At 42.5% G+C, this 21,298-nt stretch overlaps 3 protein-coding genes across 3 annotated transcripts; 1 reads left to right on the forward strand and 2 right to left on the reverse strand.

Moving 5' to 3' along the window:
- Window positions 1-1,697: 1,697 nt before the first annotated feature.
- On the forward strand, window positions 1,698-9,536 carry LOC310692496 (vomeronasal type-2 receptor 26-like; the record flags this gene model as incomplete). The annotated part of the gene is made up of 5 exons (XM_083473442.1): window positions 1,698-1,985; window positions 2,272-3,132; window positions 5,262-5,489; window positions 7,468-7,594; window positions 8,623-9,536. 5 exons carry the CDS (start codon window positions 1,698-1,700, stop codon window positions 9,534-9,536), a joined length of 2,418 nt encoding a protein of 805 aa, XP_083329568.1.
- A 1,634-nt stretch (window positions 9,537-11,170) lies between these two features.
- LOC310692497 (olfactory receptor 11H6-like) lies at window positions 11,171-12,121 on the reverse strand (the record flags this gene model as incomplete). Its single annotated transcript, XM_083473443.1, has 1 exon — window positions 11,171-12,121. The coding sequence occupies one exon, from the start codon at window positions 12,119-12,121 to the stop codon at window positions 11,171-11,173; it is 951 nt and encodes a 316-aa protein (XP_083329569.1).
- A 5,698-nt stretch (window positions 12,122-17,819) lies between these two features.
- On the reverse strand, window positions 17,820-18,782 carry LOC310692498 (olfactory receptor 11H6-like; the record flags this gene model as incomplete). Its single annotated transcript, XM_083473444.1, has 1 exon — window positions 17,820-18,782. One exon carries the CDS (start codon window positions 18,780-18,782, stop codon window positions 17,820-17,822), a length of 963 nt encoding a protein of 320 aa, XP_083329570.1.
- Between the last annotated feature and the right edge of the window lie 2,516 nt (window positions 18,783-21,298).

Raw genomic sequence — 21,298 nt, forward strand, 5'->3', positions numbered from 1 at the left:
CACTTTTCCCTTTCTGAGTTTTTCAGAAAGCAATAGTAAGGGGAAAGATGAGTGTTTTGCAAGCATCTGTACAAAGAGAGATTACTTGTTGTTGTTTAGTCGTTTAGTCGTGTCCGACTCTTCATGACCCTATGGACCAGAGCACACCAGGCACTCCTGTCTTCTACTGCCTCCCGCAGTCTGGTCAGACTCATGTTTGTAGCTTCGAGAACACTGTCTATTCCCAACATCAGGGTCTTTTCCAGGGAGTCTTCTCTTCTCATGAGGTGGCCAAAGTATTGGAGCCTCAGCTTCATGATCTGTCCTTCCAGTGAGCACCCAGGGCTAATTTCCTTAAGAATGGATGTGTTTGATCTTCTTGCAGTCCATGGGACTCTCAAGAGTCTCCTTCAGCACCATAATTCAAAAGCATCAATTCTTCGGCGATCAGCCTTCTTTATGGTCCAGCTCTCACTTCCATACATCACTACTGGGAAAACCATGGCTTTAACTATACGGACCTTTGTTGGCAATGTGATGTCTCTGCTTTTTAATATGCTGTCTAGGTTTGCCATCACCTTTCTCCCAAGGAGAAGACGTCTTTTAATTTCGTGACTGCTGTCACCATCTGCAGTGATCAGGGAGCCCAAGAAAGTAAAATCTCTCACTGCCCCCATTTCTTCCCCTTCTATTTGCCAGGAGGTGATGGGACCAGTGGCCATGATCTTCATTTTTTTGATGTTGAGCTTCAGACCATATTTTGCGCTCTCCTCTTTCACCCTCATTAAAAGGTTCTTTAATTCTTCCTCACTTTCTGCCATCAAGGCTGTGTCATCTGCATATCTGAGGTTATTGATATTTCTTCCAGCGAGCTTAATTCCGGCTTGGGATTCATCCAGCCCAGCCTTTCGCATGATGAATTCTGCATATAAGTTGAATAAGCAGGGAGACAATATACAGCCTTGCCATACTCCTTTCCCAATTTTGAACCAATCAGTTGTTCCATATCCAGTTCTAACTGTAGCTTCTTGTCCCACATAGAGATTTCTCAGGAGACAGATGAGGTGATCAGGCACTCCCATTTCTTTAAGAACTTGCCATAGTTTGCTGTTGTCGACACAGTCAAAGGCTTTTGCATAGTCAATGAAGCAGAAGTAGATGTCTTTCTGGAACTCTCTAGCTTTCTCCATAATAGAGATTACTTAAGCTCATTCAAAACCCTACCCACATGCCAACAAATCTGGACAAATTTCATTGGTAGATTTGTTTTCTCATTTCCAAACTATGTGGGTATTAGAGTCATGTTTGACCAATAAAATAGTAAAAAAAACCCCAACCATTAGGTGTTTGAGATTTCTCGCATGCATGCTTCATTTTTCAGTGGATTAAATTCACATTCATTCAATGGAATTTGAATTCATATTCATTCATTCATGCCAGTTTTGTGTGATTTTTGACATGTACAAAATATAAACACTTTTCCCTTTCTGAGCTTTTCAGACAACAATAGTAAGGGGAAAGGTGAGTGTTTTGCAGGCATATGTACAAAGAGATGCTACTTAACAGCATTCAAAGCCATGCCAAGAGATGACTCTACAAGGAGTCACATCCCTACCTACATGCCAACCTATCTGGACAAATTTCCTTGGCCTGTGGGTATGCAATTGATTTCTCTAAACATGCACTGTTATACAATATGTAACTCTCTTTACAGGCCAATGACACAACTCTACCAGCATATTCTGGCCTTGGCATTTGCTGTGAGGGAGATCAATGAAAACCCACATCTCCTTCCCAATATCACACTGGGCTTCCACATCTATAATAGCCATTTCATTGCCAGATGGACCTATCAAGCCTCACTAGCAGTTCTCTCCAGGAAAAGCAGATTTGTTCCTAATTACAATTATGAAGCTGAGAACATTCCCATAGCTGTCATTGGGGGATCAAACTCAGATTTACGTCTCCAGATGGCCACCATCCTTCATATGTACAAGATGCCCCAGGTAACAAATTTGCATTGAGCATCGGCAAAGGTGAAAATGTGTACACTCATCTTTGATGATATCTTTCAGCTTGAATGTTGATACGTGAAATGTTGTGTACTTCACCAACTTTAAAAATTGGAGGTGCATCATAGATCTCAAGGACAAAACAATTATGGCCTCAAGAGAATAGGGATTCCTGATACTGCCTGAAGCAGTTTTTTAAGAAGTGGTGATAGGTCATAGCACAATTCGCTACCACTTTTCTTTTCCATTTTATCTCACCATTTGCTGCCCTTACTTTTAGCTCATCTATGGCTCTTCTCCCATGATTGGAAACAATGTACAAACTCTTTTCTCCCACTGGATGTTCCCAGATGGGACTCATCAGTACAGTGGGATACTCCAGCTTTTGCTGCATTTCAATTGGATGTGGATTGGGGTACTTTCTAAGAGTGATGATACTGGAGAGCAATTTGTACAAAATATACTTCCCATGTTTGCCCAGAGGGGTATCTGCTTTGATTTTATAGGAAGATTTCCTAAACTGAAGTTTTCTGGAGAGCTCAGTGAAATGGTGGCTGATGGTTCTGAAACAATCCGTGTTGTTATGGGAAGCACTGCCAATGTTGTAGTTGTTAATGGTGAAATTGATACCATTATGGTATTGAGAATGATGCCAAAGGTTGCAGAAATACATGATATACCAATGAATGCCACATCAAAAGTATGGATAATGACTGCACAGATGGAATTCACCTCATTCCCCTTTCAGAGGAGTTGGGAAATTGATTTCCTCCATGGTGCTCTCTCCTTGGCAGTTGCCTCAAAGGAACCTGCAGGATTCCAGAAATTTGTTCAAATGAGACACCCTGCCTCAGAAAGAGATGACAGCTTTCTCCGGGTTTTTTGGGAACAGGCATTCATCTGTTCTTTCTCCAATGCTTCATTAAATAAGGAACTTGAGGAATCATGCACTGGGGAGGAGAAGGTTGACAGCCTTCCTGGTTCCGTTTTTGAAATGAGCATGACTGCCCAAAGCTACAGTGTCTACAATGCTCTATATACCGTGGCACATGCTTTGCATACCATGCAATGCTCCAGGTTCAAAATTGGAGCAATGGTAAATGGAATGACGTTGGACTATCTGAACCAAGAAACATGGCAGGTACAATTCTGATCCCATTAATGAAAAAGTTTTACCTTATTTTTCCATGTATAAGAGGCCCCCATGTATAAGACTACCCTTACTTTATTGAATCCCAAATTAAGAAAACCCAAAATAGAAGTGAGAATCTGGATGATCTGTGGTCGCCGATTTGTCCTTTGGGTGCCAATCGCCTTCAAAGTTTCCAGCATGAGGTGCATGCAGCGCAATGTGGTGCAGAAGCAACGGCAGCGGCTGGGGCACCTCATGTTCCCTCTCAGTGGCAGCTGCTCCTGCAGGGAAGCAAGAAGAAGGACACTCCCAAGCAGGATACTGAGGTAGAGCTGGAGGAAGGCAGCGCCCAAATGCGCCAGGCCACGCCATTGAGCAAACTGAGCTGAGAAAGGTGTTCAGCGGACTGGGGACAGGGTGGGGGTTTGAGAGAGGAAGAGGGGGAAATAAAAAGGGCAAGGAGAGGTAGCTGAGGCAGCTCTCAGCAGCAATGCTGGCAGCTGCTCTTGCTCTGGTGGTCGAGCCAGTGGGAGCTTCAGGAGGTGAGCCAGTCGCCAGCATGCAACCCGGAGGGGGGAGAGAAAGGGGGGACGGCAGCAGGAGGGACTGCCTCAGCCTGCCCAAGCCAAAATCCAGGACATATGCCTAAATATTTTTTTTAATATCCCCCGGATGCCCATGTTCCATGTACAAGATGACCCCCAATTTTTATTTTTATTTTTTTAAATCAAAAGACCTCGTATTATACAGGGGAAAATATGGAATATTTTTTTCTTGCACTCAGCTAAAGGTGGCCTCTAGTTTAGCAGATCTTTTGTTGCTGAGAAAATATAATTCCATCCAACCTAATGGATGGAATATTGTTTTTATTCTACAGTGCCATTCCTATCCTTGGTGCCACTATGTCTGATTAGGTTGTTATGAATTCTGCAAGTTATTGTTCTCATGCTACACTTACACCCCTTTTAGGAAGCTTTGCTACTGACCCTAGCTGATTCCAGAATTTGGCACCCCAATATTAAAACTGGCAATTCCCTAAATTGTATCTTCACTGAGCACATTTATTACTAGTGAGATCAGTCGGCATATATGCAAGGAACTAAAGGTTTCTCTCTCTATGAATGTTCCAGAACGACTCTCTTAATTTTTGTACATTCCAGTTTGACACTGGGGGTCATGTCCAATTCACCTTAAAGGGGTTTCTACTGGTTGTCTCCAGTTCCTCCTATATGTGTCACTGGTTCCTTCATTTCTCTCCACTCTTTCCTCAGTCTCCCTCTCCACGCAAAATTCTCCGATTTTGCTTTCCCCAAACAATCCTGAAATGGCCATTTGTGGGCCCCTAACTTCTAATCCCATGCTTAGGATTCCAAGCTGATCTCATTCCTACTTAGCAGCACAAACTCTTCATGTGAGTTCTGTGCATCTAAAGATGCCTTCCAGACCCCAACCATGTTTCCCCTTGTCAGCTTGCCTGAGACACATTCCTTAAGGAACAGATTAAGGTAGGTGTCTACATTCTCTGCACTTCCCTCTTCACCTAGCTGAAACACTATCCCACATCACAAACCAGCAGTGCACATCACATTGGACATCAGCTTTGAGCACATAGGTATGGTTTAGGAGAAGCAGCCTAGAGCAGAGAGGCCTGGAGAGAACATATATTCACAGACATCTCTGTGTTTGGTGTTGACAATGGTGTGGAAGTGAGTTGGCAGACTGAACTTAATTGGGACAAGACCAATGCAAAGCCTGAAACTATTATTTTCTTGTATTTATGTGCAGACACCTTTGTGTGTTTAATGAGCACTTACAGTTCCCAACCCTAACCCTGCGGGAAGCCATCCAATTAGACGTTAATTTGATTCTGACCTGTTTTTCATTAATTATTGTTTGATTTTATACCTGTGTTATATATTTGATGTTAGCCACCCTGAGCCCGACTTTGGTCAGGGAGGGCAGGATATAAATTAAAGTTTTTTATTATTATTTATTATTATTTAGGATAGCCCTATTGGTCAGTTGATAAAGTTTAAATAAATTATAAACCAAAGGTCTCAGAAGTGAACTGTAATCTCAATTATCTAGTAAGGAATCCTTTTGTAGATCTTCACTATAGTTCCCTACCCCAAATTTAGCTCCAACACTTTCTGAGAAGTGTCTCCTTCAACAATAGTGCTGGAGAAGAAATTTCCTTTGACCAAAAGGGAGCATTAGTAGCTGGCTTTGATATTATCAACTGGGTCACATTCCCAAATGAGTCCTTTCTTAGAATCAAAGTTGGAAAAGTGGACCCACAGATTCACCAAGAAAAGGGGCTCAGGATTCATGATGATGCCATCATATGGCCCAGCAACTTCAACCAGGTAAGTCCCATTTTATAGTATCTTCCGCCCTTTCCTCAATGTTAAATCTGATGTTCCCTCAAGTCATGTTTAGATTTGGTAGAACATCCATATAGACTTGGTTAGAAGACCCATTGCCATTGCACTTATCTGGAGCCATTTCACCAGCCTAAATAACCCTCCAAAGCAGTTATTGAAAACATGGCAGGGAACTTTGGGAGATGAACAAACAGCTGAAAACCCCTGGGAACATGAACCTATGCACTGAAATGCGTACTTGAATCAAAATAATTAAGCCGAATAATGACTGAATCATTACTATATTAGTAATATAATTTTAAAAAGTAATCTTTTAAAAAAGCAGGCATGGAGGATGCCTATAACTGGAGGACCTCCAGTGTTCTGGAAAAAGTTCAAGAAATATTGCTTCATGATTTTGGTCTCTAAGGTAGTGATATTGTAAGATAATGCTCACAGGAATGCAACATGCAAATTAATATGTTTAGACCAAGCAAAGGTCACCATCGAAAACAAATATTAAAGCTGAAACATATAATGGGGGGGGGGAGTTAACACTGGAAGCAAGATATATTTAAATATTGTATGAATCACAGAGAATTAGGACAATCAACACCTGACAGTGTTTTAAACAGACAGGCCATTGAAGCAAGGGACTAAGGTTATGTTTCTCTCTCTTGCTCTCTTGCTCTCTCTCTCTTGCTCTCTCTCTCTCTTTATATATAATTTTATTTCTAAATTTTTACAATTGACAAAATAAAAATAAAAATACATCACAGACAGTCACTCTCTTATTTCAACTCCACTTCCCTTTTTCTGTGGTACCTTGTTTATATTTTAGTTTATTGCATATGCAAATTATACCAATTTGTTATTTATCCACTGTGTCGTCTTCTTCTTCTACTTCTTCTTCTTCTTCATGTTTTTATTGCACGTTGTTTACATTAACCCTGCTACTGTCTTAATTTGTTTACAATAACTTTGTAAATATACTATAAATAAATTCCATTCTGTCTTAAGAACTTAATCTTCTTGATTTCTTATTCTTCCTGTAAATTTTGCCATTTCTGCATAGTCCATTAGTTTCTGTAACCCTTCTTCTTTTGTTGGGACATTTTCTTCTTCCCATCTTTGGGCATATAACATTCTGGCAGCAGTGGTCACATACATAAATATATTAGGTAACTCTAATCCCATTACAGTGGTACCTCAGTTTACGAAGAGTCCTGTTAACGAACTATTCGGATTATGAACTTCACAAATCCGGAAGTAGTGTTGCAGTTTGTCAACTTTACCTTGGTCTATGAACGGAAGCCCAGCAGTGGAAGGGCCCCAGCAGTTGGAGGCCGCATTAGAGAAAGCATGCCTCGGTTTAATAATGGTTTCGGTTTAATAACGGACTTCCGAAATGGTTTAAGTTTATAAACCGAAGTACCACTGTATTCCCAAAAGAAAAGCTTAATAAAGGTTAACTTAAACATTTTTTTAACTCATTATATATTATTTCCCTGTAGGCTTTTGCCTTACTACGAATCCACCACATATGGAAAAAGGTGTCTTCTTTTTCTTTACATTTCCAACAGATACTAGATTCAGATTTGTACATTTTTGAAAGTCTATTGGGTGTTATATCATTTTAATATAATCTTCCCTCACATTATAAATAGCTGTAAACTTTGTTTCATTATTCACAATCACTCCCATGCCTCTATCTCAATATTATAACCAAAATCCATTGCCCAGTATATCATTGAAGATTTCACTTGTTCATCTTCTGTTTCCCATTCTTATACATTTCCAACAAAACATTAACATTACATTATAGGTTTCTCTCTCGTTCTGTCTACATAAAAGGTGCGCTCTGGAGGAAAATGCATTTTCCTATATTATTGTTGTATTTCTAAACTGTGGATTTCACCGCCTTTGCTGTGCCAGGGAGATACAATCCCTGAAACTATTATCTTCTTTTATTTATGTACAGACACCACCTCCTTCTGTGTGCAATGAGAACTGCCATTTAGGTTACAGTCGGACCAAGAAGGAAGGAAAGCCTTCTTGCTGCTATGATTGTCTTCCGTGTCCAGAAGGAAAGATCTCAAACCAGAAGGGTAGGAGATAAACTGTGAACTCTTCAAAAGCTATATCAGGATATTGCTTGTTATCACCACTGAGATTTGTATTTGGTGTACAAATCTGAATAACATGGGAGAGGTGGGATTGGGTAGGAATTTTATCAGAACCAGGCATGTTATTTCTGTATTTATTCATAAAAACCACTTGCATAGCACAAATTCATTAAAAATTTCAAATTAGTTTACAACAACAACAAAAAGCACAGAGACAGACATGCACATACAGACACACAAAAAATGCAAGTATATAAACAATGGCTCAAATTCCCAATCTTTTAGTTAACAGCCAAATGCACTAATCCATTGTGCCAGGGAAGGGTTTAAAAAGCAACATAAGAGCAGATCTCCAGCTAATTCCTATGGAATATATTTTCTTAATTTTCTTAATTGTCTCCATATGCTTAGCATTAAAAAAAGGTTTCAGGTGCCTAAAGTTTACTATAGAAGATGCCTTCTGATTCACTATGGAAAGAATATTCCAAAGGACTAGGTCCAATAACAATAAAGATGTGGTCCCAATAACTCAGGATAAGCAATCCTCCTATGGATGACCTCAATCATCAAGCTGGAATAGAAGTGTTCGGGCTGTTCCTTTAATAATCTTGACCTGTGTTGAGGGGTCTGTAAATTAGTAATCTGGATCGGTAATAGAGGACTACCCAGTGTTGGCATGCTAACAAAGGTCTCATGTGTTGTCAGCTATGTACCACCATTAACAGAGGTCAGGCTATTACACTCCCTCGGAATGGAAATCGCTGGCAAACCAGCTAGCCAGATAGTGGAATGTTCAGAATAAAAACTCAGACCTGTAGACTGCTACCCTCTTAACATTGGCCCAGGATGTGGATTGCTTGGCAATCAAAGCTGAATATTATCTCTAAATATGAGGATATCTCTTTTACAACTGTTCTCAGCATCATAATTCAAGGCTCTACAGTACATAAATTCTGCCAAGCATCGCAGAATGGATTTCCACGTATTTAATTCTGTCTTGTCTTTTTCAGACATGGATGTTTGCTTTGAATGTCTTGGGAACCAATATCCAAACCATTTCCAGGATGGATGCCTTCCAAAACGAATAACTTTCTTGTCTTATGGAGAACCTTTGGGCATAATTTTGTCCTCTTTGGCTCTCTCCTTTTCTCTCCTCACTGCTTTGGTCCTTGGAATATTCCTGAAGCACATGGATACTCCCATAGTCAAGGCCAACAACCGGAACCTCACTTACACTCTCCTCGTCTCCCTCTTGCTTTCCTTTCTTTGTGTTTTGCTTTTCATTGGCCAGCCTGGAGCACTGACATGCCTCCTTCGACAAAGTGCTTTTGGTATGATCTTCTCTGTAGCAGTTTCTTGCATATTGGCCAAAACCATCATTGTGGTTCTGGCTTTCATGGCCACCAAGCCAGGCTCCAAGATGAGAAGGTGGGTGGGAAAACCATTGTCCAACTCCATTGTCCTTTCCTGCTTTCTTATTCAAGCCACCATTTGTACTGTGTGGCTGGCAACTTCTCCCCCGTTCCCCGATTTAGACATGCATACAATGATCCAAGAAATGGTTCTGCTCTGTAATGAGGGTTCAGTCCTTATGTTTTATTTTGTGCTGGGCTACATGGGCTTCTTGGCTTCTGTCAGCTTTATTGTGGCTTTTCTTGCTCGGAGGTTGCCTGACAGCTTTAATGAAGCCAAGTTCATTACATTCAGCATGCTGGTCTTCTGCAGTGTTTGGTTGTCCTTTGTCCCAACCTACCTGAGCACAAAAGGAAAATACATGGTGGCTGTGGAGATCTTCTCCATCTTGGCCTCCAGTTTGGGGTTACTGGGGTGCATCTTTTTTCCCAAATGCTATATCATTTTACTGAGGCCTGAACTGAATACCAAGGGACAGTTAATTAGGACAACAAAGTATCAGTCTAGCTGACCTAACTCAATTCAAAAGTCTTTTATTAGTAATGAGTGACATACCCTCCAAATTCACAGAAAGCTTCTGTTAGAGAATGGGCCATGGTTTCCATGTACTCACTTAGGATAATCCCATTAAAGCATTTCATTTTATTATTACAGCTCTTTATTTAATTTTTATACCGCCCTTCATCCAAAGATTACAGAAAAATGCACAACAGAAAAACACAAAATGAGAACACAAAGTATATAATAAACATCAGTCAATAACCTGGTTATAGAGAAACATCTTTTTCTTGTGCCTAAAGATATGTAATGAAGTTGCCAGGCAGGCTTCCCTGGGGAGAGCATTTTACAAAAGGAGAGACATTGCAGTCTTGCGCTGTCACTTTCTCAAGGGAAAAGCCTCAGATGATGATAGCAGGGTCCAGATTGGTTCATATGGAGAGATTCGATCCTTGAGGTATTACTATCCTGAGTCATTTAAGGCTTTATAGGTCAAACGGCACTTTTCCCCAAAGTATCTTAATTTAAAGTTTTCAACATAAAATACAATAAAAACCAATCTAATCTAAAAAAGAAAAAAGAAGAGTAAAAATAAGAGAATAAAAAGCAAGAAATAAAAAGTTGTCAAGAGTTATAGGTCATTTTGTAATCTAAGTAATCAAGCACTTGTGCTTCCTGAGAAGAATTCCAACCTGTAAGATTAATCTACTTTACAACCATCAAAAAATAAATTATCACCTTTGTAGTGTTTAATTGCCAGACAATTTGCCCAATTAACATTTATTTCCCTATTTCTATAATAATTAAAAGACTGAGGGTGCAGACCTGAAGCTTTTTAATTAAAAAGTGGTTTGTGCAGTGTCAAGCTGATGAAACAATCCTTGTTCTGGGTTCCTTCACGTCCCTCAGAAATATTCTCTTTTCCCCAGGACAAATGACAGGTGCCTCTTCAGAACATCTGAGGGCATGCTAATTCTGAGGGGGTGGGGATTAGATAGTCAGACTGACAATCTCTTATCCCTCTTCACTAGCAGGGAACTAGCAGGGGAGCACCTCAGTCAGACATTCCTCAAACCAGAATCCCCTGCCCTCTTTTGGAGGGAGAGTTTCTCCTCTACCCGCCACCCCCAATGAATTTTACTTACGGTACTTCTACATGTCCCAGATATGCAGATTCCTCTCTTTTGTTTGTTGAGGTGTGTGTGATTTGGATACAAAATAATTAGAATGGCCCATCCCAATTTCAGCATTGGAGGGAAAGATGCATAATACATTCTCTCAGAGTTTCTGCCTAGTTAACATTTGTGTCTGAAATTCAGATGCTGACAGCAGATGTCCTTGTAGGCTACAGGGTAAACATCAGAATCTGCTCTACCTCTGTCCCCACTTTGAGTCCTGGTCTCTTCCTGCAGGAAAATGAGGTGATAAAATTTCAGGTGGCAGGATGGATTATGCCACTTCAGAATGAAGGTAGGGTATACCATTTATGAATGCTCCTTGATGTAAAACAAACAAAGCAATGCAAGTGATAAACCTCCCAATGCATCGTGGTTCTAGGCTTGCCCTCTCTCTGATACGCAGGTTTTGCACCAGTAGGAAGACTCATTTCTGTTTTTGCTTTGCAACATTTTCATGCTATCCGTGTTTTTAAATACACTTCCATTTTTCCAATCTCTTCAACAACCTCCCCGCAGTCTCTTTCATCTGATCATTCCTCAGAGAATAGATCAGAGGATTGAGGAAAGGTGTGATAGCAGTGTAGAAGAGTGTTGCTGCCTTTGTCACATCTGAGTGGCTTTCTCCACCTGGAGCAGCTAAGTATACTCCTGCCACAGAACCATAGAAAATACTCACCACTACTAGATGGAACGATACGGTGGAGAAAGCCTTCCTACGACTGCCTTGGTTAGAGGTTTTCATCAGTGTGAAAACCACAGTGCCATAGGACAACAGAATGCAAAATAAGTTGCCTAAAACCATAACATTCACAAAAACCTGGTGGATGAGAGGAGCATTTCCAAGTGGGGGGCAGGCAAGAGACAGGAGTGGCCCAGGATCACACAACAAATGGTTGATGATGTTGGATCCACAGAAGGACATCCTGGAGATCACAGTTACTGGGACAATGTTCCACAGGAAGCCAAGGATCCAGCAAGCAGCCATCAGAGCACAGCAGGCATCCTGGGACATGATTTGTGGGTAGCGCAGTGGGTGGCATATGGCCAAGTACCTGTCCAATGCCATGGCTGAGAGGAATAAACATTCTGTTGCACCAAGAGAGAAAAAGATGTAGAACTGGAAGAAGCAAGCCTGGAAAGAGATCGTCCCATGAGGGGACACCAGATCAAAGAGCATGCGGGGTACAGTGGCACTCATGTAGCACATCTCCAGCCAGGAGAAGGTGCTTAGAAGGAGATACATGGGAAGTCGTGACAAGTGCGAGTCTAGAACCACCAGTGTGATAATGGTCAGATTCTCAGCCAAAGTGAGCACATAAAGAACAGTCAAAAAAAGGAGCAGCAGCAAACGCTTCACCTGTCCACCTCCAAATCCCAGCAAAATGAATTCTGTTACTTCAGTTTCATTGGCCAGTTCCATCGTCAATTGAATAATCTGGCTGGGCTTCCCCAGCCACTCTAGGCAGCTCCCAAAATAATATTAAAAACACAATAAAACATCAAACATTCAAAGCTTCCCTAAACAGGGCTGCCTTCAGACGTCTTCTAAAAGTTGCATAGTTCTTTATCTCCTTAACATCTGGTGAGAGAACATTCCACAGGGAGGGCACCACTGCTGAGAAGGCATTCTGCCTGGTTCTCTGTAACCTCACTTCTTGCAGTGAGGGAACTGCCAGAAGGCCCTTGGAGCTGGGCCTCAGTGTCCGGGCTAAATGATGGGGGTGGAGATGCTCCTTCAAGTATACTGGGCCGATGCCGGTGAGGGTTTTAAAGTTCAGCACCAACACTTTGAATTGTGCTCGAAAACATACTGGGAGTCAATGAAGGTCTTTCAGGATCAGTGTTATATGGTCTCAGCGGCCACTCTGTCACCAGTCTAGCTGCCACATTCTGGATTAGTTGTAGTTTCCAGGTCACCTTCAAAGATAGCCCCACGTAGAGCGCATTGCAGTAGTCCAAGCAGGAGATAACCAGAGTAAGCACCACTCTGGAAAGACAGTCTCACCCTAACAGAAAGATTTACATAACATGACAGAGAGATTTACATATACCAAAAGGAAGTAACATCTGCCTTCCTGCCTATCACAGCTGTGAGTCTTTGCCTGTTTAAGAGTCATTCTTAACAAAGTACGAAGCTGCTGCCTGGTGTGCAATGTAAAACTATGCATGCTTTTGCAAAACTAAGTCCTGCTGTATTGATTTGTGTCACTTCCAAGTAACAACTGATCCACACCCTACATAAAACATAATTCAACTGTGGAACTCACTCCCATAGCTGTCAACTTTTCCCTTTTCTTGTGAGGAATCCTATTCGGAATAAGGGAATTTCCCTTTTAAAAAGGGAAACATTGACAGCTATGGCCACTCCTACAGAAGGCAATGATGGCCACCAAACTATACCCCTTTAAAAGAAAATTAGACCAATTAGTGGAGGACAAGGCTATCAACAAGGCTATCCATTCTTAAGGAAATCAGCCCTGAGTGCTCAGTGGAAGGACAGATCCTGAAGCTGAGGCTCCAATACTTTGGCCACCTCATGAGAAGAGAAGACGCCCTGGAAAAGACCCTGATGTTGGGAAAGATGGAGGGCACAAGGAGAAGGGGACGACAGAGGACGAGATGGTTGGACAGTGTTCTCGAAGCTACCAGCATGAGTTTGACCAAACTGTGGGAGGCAGTGGAAGACAGGAATGCCTGGCGTGCTCTGGTCCATGGGGTCATGAAGAATCGGACACGACTAAACGACTAAACAACAACAACAACAACAACAAGGCTATCAACAGCTACCAGCCACAATAGCTGCATTCTACTTCCATTGTCAAAGGCATTATGGCTGTGAATGCCGGTTTCTGGCAACTGCAGGTGGGCAGAGTGCTGCTGCACTCATGTCCAGCTTACAGGCTTCCCACAGGAGTCTTCTCAGCCACTGTGGGAAAATGGTGCTGCACCAGAGAGGCCATGGCCTTATCCAGCAAGCTTGTCTTGTGTTCTTATCCTTTTATGCTTGATAATAACATGTTCCCCTTGTACCCTGCACTCTTCTAAGCATCTTGGACAAACGGTTTCAAAAATACACAGGTATGGAACAGCCTTTGCTTGGAAGCAAGCACAGATTATTACAGTAGGACTTATTTTGTTTCTCCACAACACAATACAGAAACAGCTACCAAGTTTCCCATACTGGAACAAACTCACGAAAAACAAACAGTTGCAAAATAAGATCGGAGGAAGATCAAAGGAACAGTGAGTGAAGAGGTTTGCTATGCTGAATCAAATATGGTGTAGTGGTTAAGAGCGGTAGTCTCGTAATCTGGGGAACCGGGTTCGCGTCTCCGCTCCTCCACATGCAGCTGCTGGGTGACCGTGGGCTAGTCACACTTCTCTGAAGTCTCTCAGCCTCACTCACCTCACAGAGTGTTTGTTGTGGGGGAGTAAGGGAAAGGAGAATGTTAGCCGCTTTGAGACTCCTTAAAGGGAGTGAAAGGCAGGATATCAAATCCAAACCCCTCTTACTGGCCCAATCTGGCCAATGGCTGCATCTATTCAGATCCATCCTTCTAATATTCTTACCTCTTCCCCCATTTGACTTATTTGGCACCTCAGTAGCTTTCCATGTGAAGATCCACCACCCTGAAGGCATCTCATATATGTTGTGTCACAAACCAAGAGGAGTATGTTGTTCCACGTGTTTTACAGTGGGACTTGGCAAGAAGAATGAATGGGCCTGTGCACAGAACAAAGGTCGAATGCATCTGATATATATATATGGTGGCTCATGGAAATGAGTCCTTCAAGAACAATGTCATTAGTATCCACCAAAACAACAGCTCTTTGGAGACTGATTGCCTCCCTCTGAAGCACTAGAGAGCCTCCTCGGGTAATTGGTGTTTTCCTGGGTTCTGCAAAGGGGTTTATTAGAACAACCAAATGGATATAGTGTGTTATGGAGTCTCAAGCTGATAGAGGCACTTGACTGACTTTCTTTTACAGTGGTACCTCAGGTTAAAGATGCTTCAGGTTACAGACGCTTCAGGTTACAGATTCCGCTAACCCAGAAATAGTACCTCGGGTTAAGAACTTTGCTTCAGGTTGAGAACAGAAATCGCACAACGGTGGCGCGGCGGCAGCGGGAGGCCCCAATAGCTAAAGTGGTACTTCAGGTTAAGAACAGTTTCAGGTTAAGAACGGACCTCCAGAACAAATTAAGTTCTTAACCCAAGGTACCACTGTATTTCCTTCTTTTACTGCAAGGTTGGCTAAACTGTGGACCTCCAGCTGTTCCTGGACTCCCATCATCCCTGGACTTTGGCCATGCTGGTTGGGGTTGATGGGAGCTGGAGGCTAGCAGCATTAGGAATATGGCAGTCCTGTTATCCCCGTCCAACTGCATCAGGAATCTTCTGTTTGTTTGTTTGTTTGTTTGTTTGTTTGTTTGTTTGTTTGTTTGTTTGTTTGTTTAAAAGCATGTTCATCACCCATCTAATGTGTGTTTGGGAAAACACTTTGTGCTTTAGTGTGGATATTGGGGAGAAGTGAACTTTACACAGAACCAGCAAATAATAAGAGATGGTCTATTACTGATGTGAGCCAGAATTTTTGGGGAGGGAGGTGGGATTGAGATAAATAAGGCAATGGTTTTGAAAAGGAAGGGCAATTTGATGGAGGGAGAGCTAATATTCTTCTACTCTTCCCTCCTCCCTTTGGAAAGGACTACATGTAAGGATGGACAAATTTGTCATGTTTGGTTTGTCATTTTTCCAATCTTAAATTCAGTTAACATTTCCAAAGCTTTTTGTGGTTTTCCTTTTTAAAGAAAAAGGGAAACAAAGAAATTCTGTTAAAAGTAATCATCGCTCTCTGGGAGTATTTCTCCTAATACACCCTAATTGGGGAGGGGGGTCCCCCAAAATAGCCACATGATTCCTGAACATGCCCAGTGCTCACAGGATGTTGTGAGGAAAGAAAAAGGGGGAAAGAAAAGTGTTATGGTAACTGGGAGAGGGAGAAATGGAGAGCTGGATATGGAAGACGTGAGTGTGAAGGGCTTTATATCCAATGCTATTCCTAGTCAGGGAAAATGCATTGAAATTGATGAACATGATGATGGACTCACCGATACTTTCATTGGCCCATGTCTAGAAAGCTCAGGTCCATAAGGTTTTCTGCTTGTCCTCTGCTTTCTAGGTATGGATCCGAGCATTTCCCCACTTGTCTCACTGCTTACCCCAGGGAATCCAGCTCCTGCCCACTGAATCAGAGTGTACGTCAATCTGCGGAAAACCTGACTGACGTTTTCTCTGATTCAGTGGGGGGAAAAGCAGGTTTTCCCAAGGGAAAGAAGTGGGACAACCGCTCACCCACTCACTGATTTCAGCTGGCACCGACCCCTTGATTTGCACCCCTGCCAAGCCAACCCCCCCCCCCCACTCACTCTGGGATACTTGCTAACTGATAAGGGAGAGCTTTGAAGGCTTCCACCATCATCTACATGTCACATTTTTGTGACCGCCCCCCACATTACTTCCAGTCATGGCTGTTTCTGCTGCTTATACAACCAACATGGAATGGATCATGCAGAGGAGGGATGCAGGTGGTGCTGTGGTCTAAACCACTGAGCCTCTCTTGGGCTTGTGATCAGAAGGTCGGCAGTTCGAATCCATGTGACGGAGTGTGCTCCTGTTGCTTTGTCCCAGCTTCTGCCAACCTAGCTGTTTGAAAGCACTCCAGTGCAAGTAGATAAAAAGGTACCACTGTGGCATTTCCACGTGCTCTGGCTTCCGTCATAGTGTTCCATTACACCAGAAGTGGTTTAGTCATGCTGGTCCCATGACCCAGAAAGCTGTGTGTAGACAAACGCCACCTCCCTCAACCTGAAAAGCAAGATGAGCACTGTATCCCATAGTCGCCTTTGACTGGACTTAAATGTATAGGGGCTCATGCATAACAGGGGGTATTGGTAGGCCTGAGGAAGTATAAAACCTTTAGAAAACAAACAAAATGTTAAGGAACCCTCTGTAGGGTTTTGGTGGTTGTGTATATGATATTGTATGTATATGTAGCAATATTAGAGTAATCAAGGCAAAGTCTAACATGTGAATGTGTATCTGAAGAAGTGTGCATGCACACGAAAGCTCATACCAAGAACTAACTTAGTTGGTCTTTAAGGTGCTACTGGAAGGAATTTTTTATGGAATTAAAGTATGTGTCAGGTTGGGAGAAGGAGAAAATGTGCTTGGAATAGTGAAAGTGATAGGATAGGAGAAGAGTATAGTTTTTGGCAGTGGAGAGAAGTGAAAGAATTGGTCAATAGGCATGAAATGTTGACCAACTGTTTCAGTGGAATAGAGATAGGGAATGGAATAGACCATTCTTGTCCAAATTGTAAACATCTGATCATTATCTCTCTCATTGCAGGGCTGGATATCTTGGTTTGTTGTTTGTTTTCAATATTCCTTCTCTCCTTTTTCTTGCAAAAAGTCAATGTGTCTGTCAGGATGCTGTCAGTGGCTCCCAGCTGCTTGCCCAAGAAAGTATAAAGACAAGGAAAAGTTTCTTACCGTCCTTTTTTATTTAAATATTACAGAGAGAGGCTACATAATCCAGCCACTTGGACAATGGCATTGTCCACCCCCACCCCACCCTCGTCTCTGCCACTTCCTCATTTGTCACTTCTACTGGTGCTGCTAGGTGCCCTCTGTCTTTGAGCTCTTTGGTCTCCAACTTTTAAGGCTCGCCAGGTTATGGGAGATGAGGGGTCTGGAATGGTTTCTAAATACACCATGTCAGCCAGCTGCCGTTACAGTCCTGTCTCCTCCTCTTCCATTATTTCCCAACTTTCCCCCTAATCTGCCTCTGGCGGGGTCAGGATAGGGAGGCAGTCTCCACCATTCCTCCTCTACCCAGTCCCAGACATCATCCATGCTCACCCACAAAAAAACCCCCAAGTTCACATTAAATCCATACCTTTTGTTAAGCTTCACATTGATCTCACAAAACAGCATGCAAGCTTTTGAGAGACAGAAGAGCAGTAGGTTGGGGTGGGTAGAGTGAAAGGTTGGCTGATGTTGGAGCCATAGAGTCTTCCCTTAATCATAGTCCTAAAACGGCTAAGGATGCTTTTACACAATCAGCTTTCTCTTCACCAGTCCTATCTTCCTCCTCTGCAACCTGCCCATTGCCTCCTTCACCTGATTATTCCTCAAACAATAGATCAAAGGATTCAGAAATGGTGTAATTGCAGTAAAGAACAGTGTTACTACTTTAGTAACATGTGTTTGACTTTCTCCACTTGGAACTACATACATCCCAGCCACCGTGCCATAGAAAAGGGTGACCACCACTAGGTGGAAGGATATGGTGGAGAAGGCTTTCATCCGACTGCCTCTTCTAGAAGACTTCATCAGTGTGAGAATCACAGCACCATAGGATAGCACAACAAAGAACAGATTGCCTAGAACAATGAGACCATCCACAGAAAACTGGCAGATAATGGGAATATTTCCGACAGGAGGGCAAGCCAGTGAGAGAATTGGCCCCGGATCACACACGAAGTGGTCAATGATGTTGGGGCCACAGAAGGACAACTTGGAGATCAAAATAACTGGACCAATGTGCCATAGAAAGCCAGAACCCCAACAAGTGGCCACCAGGACATAGCAGGACTTGTGGGACATCATTTGTGGGTAACGCAGTGGGTGGCAGATAGCCAAGTACCGATCCAAAGCCATGGCTGACAGGAAGAAGCACTCTGTGTGGCCAAGAGAGAAGAAGATGTAGAACTGAAGGAAGCACTCATAGAAGGAGATGACGTCACATGGGAATGCCAGGTCAAAGAGCATACGGGGCACAGTGGTGGAGACGTAGCATATCTCTAGCCAGGAGAAATTGCTCAACAGGATGTACATGGGTAGCCGGGCCAATTGGACATCTGCATGGACCAGCGTGATTATGGTGATGTTCTCAGCCAAAGTCAGAATGTAGAGCACAGCAAAAATGGCAAGGAGCAAGTGCCGCTTCTGCTGCCCAATTTGAAAGCCCAGCAAAATGAATTCCTCAACTGTGCTGCCATTGGCCAACTCCATCTTGAATGAGAGAAGTGCTATCACAAACACTCACTAAGTGGTGTACATGATACCGTTGTCAATAACACAAGGATAAACACAGTGAAACTTAAAAACAAATGTTGGTAGTCAAGATACCAGTGTATTCTAGGCTGGGACCAAAATAGTGTTATTATGTAATCTTAAGGATTTGATTAATAACACTGATCTTGAATTATTAGGAATAAAATCATATGGAGAGATGCCTTCTACCAAGACAGGCCACTGGTTCATCTTCCTCAGTATTGTCCACACTGTTTTGAAGCAGCTCTTGAGGTTTTCAGTCAGGGTTCTCTCTCTCCAAGTCCTAACTGAAGATTTTATGGCTTGAACCTGGGTCCCGCTACATGTCAAGCAGCTGCTCTGTCATTGAGCCAAGGCACTTGCCAAGTATACTAAACTCACCTACATCTGCTAAAACATGTATAGGTGGAAACTAGAAGAAAAGTTGCTCCACTGTTATCAGAATGGTATGTCAGATTATGGAATAACTGAATACTTGTTACTTCCGTTCTGGCAGATCCTCTCTTGTGCTGGTGGTGTTGATCTGTAAGCTTTTCTGGGCCCTCTGGGGTAGAAATGGTACAAATAGAAAGGTAAGTAAATAATAGTAATTATTTCTTCCTTCTCTCACACATAGGATAATTTATAATGGTGTATCAACATTTCCTCCCCATAATCTTATCTCTTGTGAAGAGAGGCATCCCTTTGTGTTTCTCACTCCAATCTACTTTGCCTTAGTAAAGGTTTCCATTTCTTTACCTGAACAGCATGCAAGGGGTCAATCCATCCAGCAGAAGGCTCACCACAATGGTGAGTTTGCAGTGCTGCTAGGTGCCCTCTGTCTTTGAGCTCTTTGGTCTCCAACTATTAAAGCTCGCCAAGTTATGGGAGATGAGAGGTCTGGAATGGTTTCTAAATACACCATGTCAGCCAGCTGCCGTTCCAGTCCTGTCTCCTCCTCTTCCATTATTTCCCAACTTCCCCCCTGATCTGCCTCTGGAGGGGTCAGGCTAGGGAGGCAGTCTCCACCATTCCTCCTCTACCCAGTCCCAGACATTATCCATGCTGACCCACAAAAAAAACCCAAGTTCACATTAAATCCATACCTTTTGATCATCTTCACATTGATCTCACAAAACAGCATGCAAGCTTTAGAGAGACAGGCAGTGTGTGTTGTGTGTGAAAGAAGTACCTAGTTGCTTCTGGCGCCTTTCAGCTGTGACACTGTTGCTTGGGTGGAAAGATATGGTTGTTCTGCCTGTGGACCAAAGCTTGGATACTGATGTTATTTATTCAACAGCTCTTGGGGATGTGTGTCTCAGGTATATTACCATTGTCTACCAAAACAGACTGTCTTTGAGGACACGCCATCTTAATTTGCTGTAGTGAAACACAGGAAATTTCCACAGGTAGTTAATTGTCTGTTGTTTTGAGCTGAAGATGCCAAATTGTTCAGGGTGTTAGAAACAGGATTGTGAGGAGTTCCCAAGGGGTCTCTCATAAAAACAAAGGAAAGTGTATTAAGAGAGAAAAGGTAAATAAGAGTAAAGTGAGGCATAACTTCGCATACACACTAATTAGGTCTGGATTGGCAGGAACTGACCAGGAAAGAGATTTTGGTCTTGTAACAGGCAGATTCATGAAACTGCAGTATATGGCAGTTGTGAAAAGAGAATTTCATGTTAGGGGTCATTAGGAAAGGGATTGAAAGTAAATCTGTCCAAATCATGGCCATATTATTAGCACACAATTTTGAGTTTTCTGAAATAAAATAACATCCCAATTGATACAAATGTAAAGATAAGATGATACTGCCATTCCAGGCAATCAAAGGCTTTATTAAAGTCCAAAGAGAGTAGGCGAAATGACGGTGATGTAAAGATAACATCAAGCAATTTTTGAATAGTGTCGAAAATATGTCTGCAGGGGGTAAACCCCATTTGGTCAGAATGGATGAGTCTCTAACAACCAAATTTTGTTGCAATGCCAAAAATGAAGAAAACATTTTTTGATCTTGATTCAATAATGTAATAGGAGAGTGTATATCTGAAGAAGTGTACATGCACACGAAAGCTCATACCAAGAACTAACTTAGTTGGTCTTTAAGGTGCTACTGGAAGGAATTTTTTAATTTTGTAATAGGAGAGAGGTTTCCAACGTTTCTGAGTCCACAGCTCCCTTGACCAACAACATTCTTTCTGTGGCATCCCTGTGGGCCTCAGGAGCCCAGTTATGACACCCCTTGCCTGCAGAACTGGCAGCTTCTCGCCCTTTTTAAACACCCTTCCTTGTGAAGTGTTCCCTCAGCCTCCTCTCCCCTCTCCTTGGGAGTCCTCCAGGCAGCCGCAGGTCTCTGGGCTGCCCCCTTCCCCAAAGAGAGGTGCTTCCTCACATTGACCCAAAAATTGGAAGGGGTGGGGAAAGTGGCAGAAAGTGATTTTCCCCATTTCCCCCCAGGCCTTCATATCTGATATTCAGAGGCATTCTGCTGCCAG

This window comes from Podarcis liolepis (genome assembly GCF_965112155.1).
Source record: "Podarcis liolepis genome assembly, chromosome: 13".
Lineage (NCBI taxonomy): Eukaryota > Metazoa > Chordata > Lepidosauria > Squamata > Lacertidae > Podarcis > Podarcis liolepis.